The sequence below is a fragment of the Orbicella franksi genome, chromosome 9 (genome assembly GCF_964199315.1).
Source record: "Orbicella franksi chromosome 9, jaOrbFran1.1, whole genome shotgun sequence".
Lineage (NCBI taxonomy): Eukaryota > Metazoa > Cnidaria > Anthozoa > Scleractinia > Merulinidae > Orbicella > Orbicella franksi.
The window spans coordinates 15,814,796-15,828,462 of record NC_138153.1 but is presented as its reverse complement, the minus strand read 5'-3'; the positions used below and the strand labels follow the sequence as shown (position 1 = coordinate 15,828,462).

Here is a 13,667-nt window from a genome sequence, read left to right as displayed (position 1 = left end):
GGAAGTTGAAACACAGCGTAGCGAGTGTTAATGTCAACATTTTTACTTAACTAATAAGAATCGCTTGTGAAAACATGCTGGTTTTTGTGGAACCCAGTTGAGAGACACAAAGGACCGTTCCCTTTAGATGTTTTTCACAAAGACAACAAGACGCGATTGCCTTTTTTTTTTTTTCTTTCTCATTGCTTCTTTGTTAATGGTTATTTGTCTTCCGTTACACCTGCTGAACTGGTCGGGAAGTTAAAAGTCTTCCTTAATATTATCTTCTAATACGGTTTGATGGACATTTCTTTAATTAAAACTAAAATACATAATTACCAAAGCCAGGGGAAATGAAAAACTTTGTGGGTGTTTGATTTTTTTTGGCAATGGTTTTTGTCTTTTTTAGTTCAACTGAACAGAAGCAGCATTTTGGGCTTGAAAAATTGATTAAATTTAATGAGAAACTGCTTGTTTTTCCAAACTGTCGGTAGATAAATAAATGGAAAAGAATTAGTATTCAAAGGATAGGCAGATCACATCTAATCTTAGTAGATGCACTTAGTTTGGTAAACATCAAAACTGCCTGGTTGATATTCCTTGTCTCATTTGACAGTGAATATAAATGGTCTTATTTGGATTCATGACCTTCAAGCAAATTGGGCTCCCTTAAACATAAATGCTATTTTCAGTCCAATTTTATGCTCGAGAAAAAAGGCTTTCTCAGGTCCAGCAGGTAATCAGTGCAATGGCTGCACACTTGGTTTGATGACAGTTGGTAGGGCAGATGGCAGAAAAAGTTGGGTGAAAGAAACCAATTTGCCAAAGAAAGTACAAGAGGAAATTAAAATGAAGGGGGAATATATGCAACGAGAACTGCCACACAATGAATTTGGTCAAAAGCGAGTTGAATTAACCTTTATGGAGAAGCAAGATGGAAGTACTGCAAACGATCAAAGTCCTGTATATTCTATGCAGAAGTAATACAAACTTTTTTGTTGTCAATAAATTGGGAACTCAAGTATCATTGAATTTATCGGTGTGATAAAATTAACACTCTTTTTTCTTTGAAATTATTATGTGCTTGTCTTGTTTCAAGTGACTAGTTTAAGAACCTTTTGCACTAATTATTCCAGTTCATAGGTAATAAGCCCTGCTGGGGTGTTTGCATAACCCAAGGGCATTAAGCAAAAGGCCAATCATTTGCACAACTAACCCATAACATGTTAGGGGTGCAGATAGAGTTCACTGGATGTTAAAGGAAATATGCCAGTGCTATTGTTTCAGTTGTGAACTGGGTGAAATGCCAAAAATAATTTGTTTTCTTTGTAGTTCTGGCTTTGGTGTTACTTCAAATGAGGATAATGTTGTAACAGATGAGAAAGGCAATAAGCAGAAGATGGACTGTGGCACTGAGAAAGGAAAACACTGTAGTAAAAACCACAGAACTGCAGGTATATAAATATCCATAACATAAATGTCACCTGTACACTAGCATATTTGTAGAAAGGGTTTTTTTAACAACAATTAATTATAGTGTCTGTTTCATTGAATTTAACATGCCTGTATCATCCATACAGGCATTAACACAAATTTTATATATGCATGTGGTTGAGCTTAATTTTTAATACTAGTTTTTAATACATTCAACTTCTCATTTCAATAACTATATTTTGAAATAAATGTATTCTTCTAGTTAAGTTATTACAGTCTTGATTAACATTAATTCCGTGACTTTTTGCTACAGGAATTCTTGCTTTTGCCAAACCCTGTGGCATTGTTGTTGATACGAAGGAATTGTTTAGATCTGAAGGGAAAGCACAAGTTTATGCCCATGTTCACAACCTTCTAAACAACTCTGTTATGAAAGATATTGGTAAGTAATTGATAGAATAAAATAGGATATGAGAAACCGCAAAGATAAAAAAGTTCTCACAGAATTAGTAGTAACTGCTTTTGAAACGGTTCCGCAGCGGAAATAAACGATGCGATCACCATGAAATGCAATTAATTTTCAAACTACACACCAGACAGCTGCACGTTATGAAATCACATTTTTTATATCTTTAGGTTGTTGTCACTCTTCTTGCAGGTGCCCCTTTCAAATGAAGTTTGGTTCCATAGCACAGGGCAGTGTTTTTAACTGAACTCTGCTGTTGATGCAGATTGAAAAAGTTTATGTTTGCAACAAGTTTTGTATGTTTCAATTGTGGTCATAACATACCTGAAGTAACCAGATATCTGTTATACACTGGTTGATATGGCAGACAGGTTATAAAGAAGGTTTCATCAAATAGGCTTGCCTTAGATAGGTATTATTGACCAATAAAAAGGAAGTTTTTAAGATAATCATAGCTATTTCACTTTTTACTTAATTGATAACAGTTGGGGAATAATTTGAATGTTTCTATGTATGATAACAAATTGGTACCGTGGACTTAGCCTTCTTATAAAGTACTCTCTGTAAATTGGGACTAATTGCATGACCTGCATAGTAATGGCGGTTATATATATTTCATATTCTACGTAGATTTTTGTAATAGTTAGGAAATATGTTGTAAGTTAAGACTCAAGACTGACAACTTGACTTATTCGTAAATTTAATTAAAGAATAAAATGAGAAATTAAGTGAATTTGTTTTCCTCGTTTTGTTGTTGAATGCACTATTACACTATTACCATTAGTAATAGTAATTGGACTGTTATGAAATTATGAGCCAATTAACAGTAGGAAAACAGCAGGAGAGATCCCATTTAAGTGAACATGATTGACACATTAATGACATAGGAGTCCAAATACAGGTATCCAGTTACAGAATTTGTAATTTGATATTTGTAATTAGACACCACCTGATTGCCCTCGAATCATAATTATCGTACAAATGCTACAAGCAGAACCAATTGAAATTAATAATTTTCTTATAAATACTATTTCTACTGTAACTTATTAAACCATTAATCGGCGGCTCAAATAATTAAGGGTTTCTTTTAACATTTCTAATTAGCATCCCTGTTCTTTCGATAAGGGAGTGCCCCCTCCTCCCCAAATGAACGATAGAATACGTGTTTTAGACCCTGTGCACGCAAATCCGATGAATTTGAAAACATTTCGTATCATTTTTAATATTTTCACATTACAAACTTCTCCATGTAAATTTGAAAACGAAATGCAACATCAGCCCTAGATGAATGGTTGACCATGCAGAGCTTGCACTTAATTGAAAATAGGGATTTTAACTCTAATTTTTTGTCAACATGGAGGATAACCACAATCAGAAAATAGGTCCCCAAGACGTAACTGTGTCTAGTCCTGAGTAATTGAGATTTATGCATTGTTGCATTGTACGGTCACGAGGGTAGATGTTCCCAAATAGCTGCCCTACAAAAGGGCGTCTCAGACTTTGAATTTCGACCTCGTTAAAAACTTATGGCTTTGTTTTGTTAAAGGATATCACAAGCTTTCGAACATCAAACTTTAGGGTGGTATAAAAAGAAAACGAAGCGATCTTTGAGAAATCGGAGACACCCTTTTGAAAGGCAATGTGTAACGAATCATTTGCGATGTTAAACACGTTGCGGCCATAATCGTGGCTATAAACGAACTTGAAACAAAAGAAAGGGTAAATATCGCTTCGCTGCGCAAAATTTAGAAAACTTTTATGTTTTCGAAAAAGAAAAAACGTAATCGAATTCTTCATTTATTTAGCTTTCAGAAAATGTACACTTTGTTGGGGTTTATTTTTAAAGCCCCGCCACGAAACATATTAACGTGAGGTGGTCAAGGCTGATGTAGACAAAAAATTCGAAACGTACCAGAAATTTATTCCGATTGTCATACGTTGTCATCGGTCGGGTCACGGTAGGGTCATTACGATAGAAAACTTGTTATGTTTGGCTTTATACTACCTTTGGTGTTTCTAGAACGAGGAATATTCATATTTTATGTCCTTTTCCACTGTGCTTTTGTTATAGCGGCGTTTTGTCGATTGTCAATCATTGATTCATCGATAAGAGTATTTTTGCGATATACTACGGACATGTTAGTGGCGTAAATGACCATGCAAAACGCATCTGTTTATGTCCTCTTTCACCGTGCTCAAATGACCATGCAATGTTTCGTCTATACTACCTTTCACCGGTGTTTTTAGAACTAGGAATATTCATGTATTCATGTACTCTTTCACCGTGCTTTTCTTATAGCGACGTAAATGACTATGCAATGTTTCGTTTATACTACCTTTGGTGTTTTTTGAACGAGGAATATGCATGTGTTTATGTCCTCTTTCACAGTGCTTTCGTTATAATAGCCTGTGAATGAATCGACAACGTTGGACCGCCGGGTCTGTTATTACTAATGAGATGCGATTTTCCGATCGACAACATCCACGTTTCGCGGTCGTGTCCATTCGACGAATCGAACGAATCGGTCGAATCGACAACGTTGGACCGCCGGGGTCTGTTGTCACCAATGAGATGCGATTTTCCAATCGACAACATCCAGGTTTCGGGTCGTGTCCGTTCGACGAATCGATCGAATCGATCGATTCAACAGGCTTTATATCCAGCTAATAGCTAATGAGATGTAATTTTCCGATCGATAACGAATAGAAAGTTCTCTTTTCCGATGGAATCTACTCGACAGTATTGGACATGAGTGGAAAATCAGAAACATTTTATGACTCAAGTGACTCAACGCTTTTAATTTGGCGCCAGAAATGGGTCACCCGCGTCTGCCAACTCGATTGTAATTCGTGGAGTGTTGACAAGGTGGGATAATAGTTGTGTTGTTTTGAACAAAATATGTTGTTGTTCTTCAAATTAAACCCACGATTCTCGAGTTCATTGTAAGAACAGGCCAAAGCAAGTTTAGCATTGTCTATATTTTTGTTCGCTGCGATGAAAAAGACTATTATCGTGACGTTTTGATAGGACAGCCCGGACCCAGTCGCCGTTTGCAGACCTATCTCAATTTTTGGTTATTTTTTGCTCCTTTAAGAAGCTGGTGGCTAACCTCCCAATACACCCGCCTCCCAACTTAATCAGCCCTTGGAGTTACCCACCCAATAAAAAGCTGCAAACTACAAAAGCAATAAATTTGCGAGCATTTCTTCTTTTCGTGTTAGCATTCAAATTGTTCTTGTTCTATCTGCAAAGAATTTATTTATCTTGGTTGAAGTAGTTGCACATGTGTAAACCAAAATTGAAATCACCAAAGCCACGCTGGCAACATGGGCCAGTTCCGTGGTAATTAATTCGGGAAAAATCCAGAGGCTCAAAGTGTACTAATTTATTGGCATTTTTAATTGATTTAACATTTTCATTAAAATCCTCATTTCATTCTTGGTTCTACTTCCAAAAACTTAACACTCATGAAATAACTTTTATAACTAAAACTGACGCCGTTATATGGCAAAAATTACCCTCAGCAACAGCTCAGAAACTGAGATCAGTTAATTGGCTAGCGTTATCAATCAATCACGAAATCTTATCATATAAACGACGTTCCCTGGAGTCGTGTGAAAAATTACACAGAGAATACATTAAATAACAGTTAACAGAAATTTAACCAAGAAATATAACGTAGATTATTAAAAACTGGATCATTGAATAATGCAATTCAAGAGTTTTCATTGGCTTAGCCATCATGGGTTATGAGCCATTATACCATGCTCTACAAATATGGTAAGCATACGCATGTTTTTTGGGGGTGTTTTTATTTTTTTAGACTCTAGCATCTAACTGTTCATGAAGACAGCCAATTTCACTTTACATTTTTGGGGATTGTTTATTTTGGGGTTGCCCATGGAAACTGTCAGTGGAGTTAAGTGAGTTTTACGACAAACCTGCGGTCTGCATGTGCATGGAATTTAAGCTAATTTATAGCAGCGGGCAGCTCACGGAACATTAAACATTTCTTCTTTTAGAGGTTTCCAAATCTGGATGCAGCTTCTTTTGAAGGTTAATCCAAGAAGACGACTCTTCTATTAATATAAAGATTCAGGTAAGTATCGGCTAACATACGTCAAGTTTGCAAATTTCACTGGAATTGACTGCAATTCAATTCTCAGCAAACAAAGTTATTGTGTCAAAATGCGCCCTTTAGCTCCGTCTTTGACCCTGCAAGATTTCATATCTGGAAATAGTTTCTTGCAATCATGGTTTCGGAGAGATATCACTAGAAATTGTTTCAAAATAACGGAACGTTTGCTTTTCTTCCGGGTTTTCTTGCAGTAATTGGTTTCGTTACGCTTGGGTCAAAGGTCACGTTTTCAGGACGAAGTGCTGCATTTAGTTCGCTATCTCAGCGCACACGATTTTATTTACCCAAAAATTTTATTTCAGTAATTTGAAGAAGAAACAATGCTCTTTCAAACCAAACTAGTCATTTCGGGAAAAGCCGTGTACCAGAGCGCCTTTTTAGCATTTGAAAATAGGCTAAATGTAGACCTCTTGTAAAGCTGTCTTGGGTCGTTAACTTAAAAAATTCGTCAAATATTTAAGTTGTAATCAAATCACGATCTATTTAGCTCTAAATAGACAAGAAAGGAAGTACAAATACGACGTGCAATCAGTTTGTAATGAAGATTTTTGCTTTTGAGTTTACGAGCCTCTGAATATGCCGCTCATTTTCGATGGATTTTGGCCGATTTGGGGCATCGAAACGAAAAAAATGCGGAAAAAAATAATTTTTGATTTATCGAACTTAAAACGATATTTTTGTAACTAGTGCCCGTAGGGCTTCATTCTGGGCGAGTTTGAAGAAATTCGATTTTTTCGCTATTTCCAAGTCTAGTTGATATTTAGGCGAAGCTGCTCTTAAATGCAGCAAACGACAATACTGTTTTCCTTGACAATTACTGACTAGCCCCTAGCTGGACTGTCCATGTTTTCCCAAGTAGAGTACTGTAGGGAAAAAAATGTGATCACCGACAGTTGCCCGATGGAATCCGATTTAAGTCCAGTGCAATTTCGCCATAGCGGATAGAAGCATCCCTTAGGCCGCTCAACAACAGGTCCATTGTCTTAAAAAATTCAAGCCATAACAATAGCCAGAGATCTAAACACGAGAGCGGTTGGGAGAATTCGAGACAATTATGAAACCCGAGACACGGTCAAGCGCATAACTTTCAAGAATTCTCCCAACCCCTCTCGTGTTTAGATGAGACTAGGTAAACACGGAAAAAAGTCCTTCATTGCTTTTATAAAATATTTCTTATCACAACCTTGTTAACATATAAACATCTAAGCATCTCATCTTAACACACCTATCGAGCAATGAGAATGCGCATACTATCTTAGATATTTTATCATGATCCGACGGAAAGAACCTTCGTAGCACCCGCCAAAAAAGAAAGGATGCTCAAAGAAAACGAATTGCCATACATAAGCTTCTTCCAATCGGATAATTTTTGATCTTTTAGAAAAAAAAATAATAAGGACACCTAACAAAAGACATCAAAAGAGATCGGTTAAAGTGCACCTAAACCCCAAATTTTTTTTTCGCTAAAACGAATCTACTTGTTATTTGAAATAGTTCTGCGAAAAAATTTTTGGATTCCGTTAAATCCTCGATTTTCTGTGCCCCGACGAAATCTCGAAAATAGCTCCGAAACACCGCCATTTTGTTTCACGACCGAGTTTGAGGAGAATGGGTCCAGCGGCTCTTCTGACGTCTACCCAGGAAGGTTGGATATCTCACGTCCTCTCATTTCCTTTAGGACGGTGCAATACACATTCGAAAAGTGCGCAGAAATGCCTTCCAGAAGTGCTATCGACTGCTGCAGTAATATCCCAGATCCAAAAAAAGATATACTGTACAATTTACTGACGATGATCGGCTAATGGTGCAGTAAAGACTTCAACGATGGTTGATTTTGTCGAACCGAAACAAGCGAACTGAATCTGTGAGAACCAACTCTCACTGGACCTTGTTCCGCAGACTTTCGAACGCTATTTTCATAAATTTTCTGCTTAAAGCTAACCAGCAATTTGTAGAAATACTACCGACAACCTATATCTTCCAATCCCGCAGTATTTATAACATAACCGGCAAAGTTGTGTGATCCGATCATGATCAAGAAGCGTTCTACTGATATGTAAATAGATCGCAACTGTACGCCGCTAACCAACACTTATTTCTCTTTCGATTTAGATGAAAATCGAAGATTATTCCTTTAGAATCATATGATAACAAAATTGTTAGACTCACAGAGTTTTTCGAAGGTTTGGAAATCAGCAGTGCGACAAAGATTCTGTGCAATAGCGTCGAAAATATGACCGCGTAACATTATCTGCGGACCGCTTAGGGAACACATCCTTTTCGCTTATCCGACGAATTTCACTGCAAACTTTGAGAACAATTTACATTGGTTATTTGGAGTTACGACTTAAAACGTGTGACAATGTGAAATCGGTAATTGTATGAAATGTTTCCTTCCGCCTTGCTTCCCGCAGCTTCAAAAATACAGGTCTAAACAATACGATTTTCAATCGATCGAAGCCAATGTTTTGGAGGTCATCAAGTCTCGAAAACTGCAACACGTACGTCGCTCTTATAAACATGAAGCATTCAACTGAAAGTAAAACACAAACTGGATTTAACAGAACAATCACACCTTGACAAAATACATTCTCGCTAAGGACAAATGTAAACGGGCTATAAACACGCGTGGGAATCTTATGTTTAGTTGACGAAATTACCATCCAAAGCAATCCTTGAGTTTTCTTTCCTGCGTTTCGTTTGCCTGCCCTCCACTTCGTATCTAGCTTTCCATTCCTAATATACAAGCAGCTCGTCCGCAAAGAAGTCTTCCCCTTCGTCGCTTGAAATATTGTAAATTGCTCTCAAAGCTCTAAGCAGTGAGTTCACAATTGTTGAACGTGCTCGATCGAAGTTTATTTCGGAGTCTTCCGAATCGAAACTTAACTCTGACTCCAGTGACGAAAAAGAAATGATTCTGAGACAAAACTTGGACGCTTTAGTCCCAAAATACATCGGAACGATTAGTTTTGTATTCCATTTTCTCGAGCAAATACAGAGAGTTGACTGAGGCGCTATTGTGTTTGGTTCCTGGGTAGACGTCATCAGGTACCGCCGCCCCAGACTCCCTAAAACGCGGTCGTGAAACCTTCAAGCGCGACTTTGAAAGGGCATAGAAAATCGAGGATTCAACCAAATTCAAAATTTTTTTCGCCCAAATGCTTCAAATCAAGTCTAGATTCGTTTTAGCGAAAAACATTTTGGGGGTTAGGTGCACTTTAACTTTATCACGCATTACTACTTATCGTGACATCATCAAGTTTTATGATGTTCTACTGTTAAGCCGCTGAATAACCATGCGCAAAAACTCAGGATATTGTCACGGGATACGAGGTCACGAAAATATGATCGATATAACAAATACCACGTGGGACAATTTTAGGAACTCGCAGCGCTGAGAGAGTCGTTTTCTTCGATCATCCTCTCTAGCAGGCTCGATTACCAGCCGCTGTTCGGGAAAAGCTGTTCGGAAATCGAGCCTATCTCTTTAGCACCTATACAATCATCTCTGGTAGTCAATCTTGATTTTGAAATGGCATCTGCAATTGCAAGAACTCACTCTCTAGTTTTTACCAAAGTCTTTGCGTATCGTTTGGACATATTACCATACCGTAGCTGCTAACTGAATTAGTAATGTTATGTTAATAACAAGAAATCCCTAAGCATTAGTATCTCAATCGGTCATAAATGTAGTAAATGGCTAATTAAGTTCTCTGAAAGTTGACCTTCAGATCTCACCTTTTATGTTGGCGTGTCGTGTCCCCAGTTACTGAGACCGGCATCTTATCTACGGCTAAGTAAGGAAAATGTTGGTTCCGGTTTGATCCAGTTTTGCACTGGCATCTAACTTTGATAAAGGTTTCTGAACATGCGTAGAGAGAGCAGCCGCTGTAATAAATTCTGGTTCATCTTCATCTTTCTCTGCGCAGTGCTGAGAACGAGATTGCTTAAAACTCCAAAACAATGCGATGTTTTATTGATAACTTAAACTGAACTTTTTTCGACGAGCTACCGTTTTCAGTATGACTCCAACCAAGGCCACCTGGCAAAATTCGGTATGAATTTAACAACTGTCACCCGTAGTTTTCCGACAAATTACAAGGGCGGATCTAGGATTTTTCGGGGGCAGGGGTGGGGAGAGGTTAGCTGGTACCATAGGGTTGCAGAATCAAAGAGGCATGCCCACAAAATGTTGCAATTTGATAATTGGAACCTAATTTAAAAACTGTTGCACCAGAAATACAGGAAATGTTTGCCATTATTTCTGCTATCCTTGCACACGGTTGGTGCGCCGAAATTTGAATTGACCAATGATGATTAAGCAGACGGGAAAAACTATACTGTTATGACGTCAAATGTATGTTAACAGGAAAGGCATTGAAGTCGCACAACTTTTCTCTCTGGAGACATTAAAGAGTCATGAAAAGGGATGTATAATTCCAAACACCATATCAGATTTTAAAAAGTGCAAAATCTGAAACATTTTATGACTCAAGTGACTCAACGCTTTTAATTTGGCGCCAGAAATGGGTCACCCGCGTCTGGCAACTGGATTGTAATTCGTCGAGTGTTGACCAGGTGGAATAATAGTTGTGTTGTTTTGAACAAAATATGTTGCTGCTCGTCAAATTAAACCCAGGATTCTCGAGTTCAGTGTAAGAACAGGCCAAAGCAAGTTTAGCATTGTCTTTATTTTTGTTAGCTGCGATGAAAAAGACTATTACCGTGTATAATTGATTCGAGAAAAATCCAGAGGCTCAAAGTTTACTAATATATTAGCATTTTTAATTGATATAACATTTTCATTTAAATCCTCATTTCATTCTTGGTTTTACTTCCAAAAACTTAAAACCCATGAAATAACTTTTATAACTAAAACTGACGTCTTTATATGACAAAACTACCCTCAGCAGCTGAGATCACTTATTTGGCTACCGTTCTCAATCAATCAATCAATCAATCAATCAATCAGTCAATCAATCAATCTTTATTTAAATACGAACTGAGTCTTATCGTATAAACGGCGTTCCCTGGAGTCGTGTAAAAAATTACACAGAGAATACATTAAATAACAGTTAACAGAAATTTAACCAAGAAGTATAACGTAGATTATTAAAAACTGGATCATTGCATAATGCAATTCAAGAGTTTTCATTGGGTTAGCCATCATCGCACATGAGCCATTATACCATTCTTTACAAATATGGTCAGCGTACGCGTGATTTTTGGGGGTGTTTTTATTTTTAGTTTGGTTTAATTTTCTTTATTTTGGGGGCGTTTAAATCAAACAATTATTCTACTCGCGCTTGTTGGATATGAAATGATCATAGTCAACTCGGCGCTACGTGCCTAGTTGGCTATTCATCATCTGATATTCAACGCACGCTCGTGGAATAATTGTTAGATAAAAACCTAATTCCTCTCTTTGACATCAGGAGCGAGAATTTTAACTCGAAAAGCAGCACAGCTGTTTCATCCTATTCTTCACCGCTTCACGTATCTGTCCAATCCTCCAACAGTAGAGAATCGGGTTCAGAGTAGAGTTTAAGAAAACTAGAGTCAACGCTACATCCCAAGCGAGATGGAAAGACTCGCCTTTAACAGCACGCAAGGCTGCGACTATACCGTATGGAAGATAACAAGCAAGTAATGTTATTTGCATGCAGAGTGCAGTACAGACTGTCTTTCTGTATCGCGCTATGTTCAGAGGAATTTCTCCATCGTTCCGTTCCCTTTGGTGAACACGCTCTCCTAATCGCGCTTGGTGACGGCGAAGTGTGTAATAGATTTTCACGTAACAGTAAATTGAGGTTGCTACACACGATAACAGTATCACCCCGGTGATGCCCGTAGTAATACGGACGTTGTAGAATGATGTCATTGCCAACGCAACGCTAGAAATCCATAAACTGGCAGCCAAGATCCGTACCCTTCTCAGAGTTACCATCTGTCTGTATCTCATTTTCAATAATAAAGCGAGAAGTCTGTCCACACTTATTGCAGTTAGTGTGAACAAAGATGCTCCACAAAGAAGTATACCTACGGTGAATGAAGCAATATTAAGATAGCGACACAGTCTGGAATGTGCTGGAATCATTAAGAAGCTGACGTAAAGCGGCTGCGTAATAAGACCCACACAAAGATCGGTGCTCGCGAGGCAACCAAACAATAGCTTTGATGACGGATGAAGGAAGGACACCTTTTGAAGAACAACAATGATTAGAACATTTCCCAGAAATGCTGTAATGCATAGTAGAATATTCAGTGCTGAGAAAATGATCTTTTGATGTATTCCACCATTTCCTGTCCGACAATATAACTCCTGAGTAGCCGTCGACTGACTTCTACCTTCAGTCATGCCCCACGTTTTAGTTTCTTTTTCTTCTTCTTCTTCTAGCTGGCTTTTTTATCAGAGTACTTAATGTTTCTGCAAGTTAGTTTTGTTGAAAACCTTTCGTTTTCAAATGCTGGCAGTCAAGCTGTTTTGGGCTTTGTTTTCTTCTTGACTAAGGGTGCTTCTTGGCGGAGACCTTATGTAAACAAACAGATTTCGAGGATTTATTTTTAATATTTAATATATGAACTTTGGTTCCTGGGAAACACCAGGAAATGAACTACGCTCTACAGTTTCATGTGGAGCAGGGAAAGCTCCTTCATCTCCAACTTTACTGTTGCTAAAAGGAGCTCGGTCACGGTATTTTGAGTTATTTTGGCCACGTACAAAATTACCATTAAATTAAAGGAAACCTGAAAATAGTAGTTTTCTACGATAGAAAAACACTAAAGAGTTAATCAAAAACCATAAAGCGGGAACAAGGATGGTTGAGGATGGAGGAGATTGACACGGATTACAAACGACGAACTTGAAAAATTTAGACTAAAGTTTTCATGTTGCGCAAATCGTGATGTAACTCCTTTAAGAACAGCTCACACTGATCTCGTTAAATCTACTTTTACTCCTAATCAGACTGTTATTTTAACAGAACTGCAAAAAAAGAGGCCAAATTTATCGAGTTCAGTAAAATATTATTGGTTCAAATTCTGTTATTACCTGAAATCTTGTCACTGGCATTGGCCTAATTCAGTTCTTCCGATCCGCAGATTTCAGTTGCAATGAAGCGGAAGATCACTTCTTCGCAGCTTATGAAGATAAACCAGGAAACTCTTTGATCAACTTCATTGATTGAACAAATAAACTTTAGATTAAAATTTATTCAATCACCGTTATTTTCGCTCGACAGTCTACCGTCTTACATTACTGATCACTCGGATCACTGCTGTTTTAAAACATAGGTGCTAATTTGATATTGCTCTCGATAACGTGTTCTCCATATAGCCTCGTGAACGTCCTCTCAGCTGAACGTGATTGACATATGTCGATGAACCGTGAAACCAGCGTTCAGGACCACCCAATGACGGTTTTCTGTCAAATGCTTTTAATTGCCTTTTTAGGCTATCTGAAGTGCTTTTAGAGCTATGTAGATTCTGTTTAGGCTACGCTATAAAATTTTAATCTGTTGCGCAATTCTAGGTCTTCTAGCGGAACTTGAGTTTTCTCGAAATCTATTCGGTTTTTTTCCGCCTTTCCCGAAAACCATAGCAGCTGCTGCCTTTCCGAAAATTTTAGCTGACCTTTTTTCGATATCCAA

The 13,667-nt window shown here is 37.8% G+C and overlaps 2 protein-coding genes across 2 annotated transcripts; one reads left to right on the top strand and one right to left on the bottom strand.

Moving 5' to 3' along the window:
- Positions 1 to 41: 41 nt before the first annotated feature.
- On the top strand, positions 42 to 2,088 carry LOC145497372 (uncharacterized). The gene is made up of 4 exons (XM_081477190.1): positions 42 to 959; positions 1,312 to 1,433; positions 1,727 to 1,855; positions 2,072 to 2,088. Exons 1-4 carry the CDS (start codon positions 748 to 750, stop codon positions 2,086 to 2,088), a joined length of 480 nt encoding a protein of 159 aa, XP_081333316.1. The 5' UTR covers positions 42 to 747.
- A 9,052-nt stretch (positions 2,089 to 11,140) lies between these two features.
- On the bottom strand, positions 11,141 to 12,376 carry LOC145498756 (adenosine receptor A3-like). The gene has a single exon (XM_081478689.1). It carries the CDS (start codon positions 12,374 to 12,376, stop codon positions 11,465 to 11,467), a length of 912 nt encoding a protein of 303 aa, XP_081334815.1. The 3' UTR covers positions 11,141 to 11,464.
- Positions 12,377 to 13,667: the final 1,291 nt, after the last annotated feature.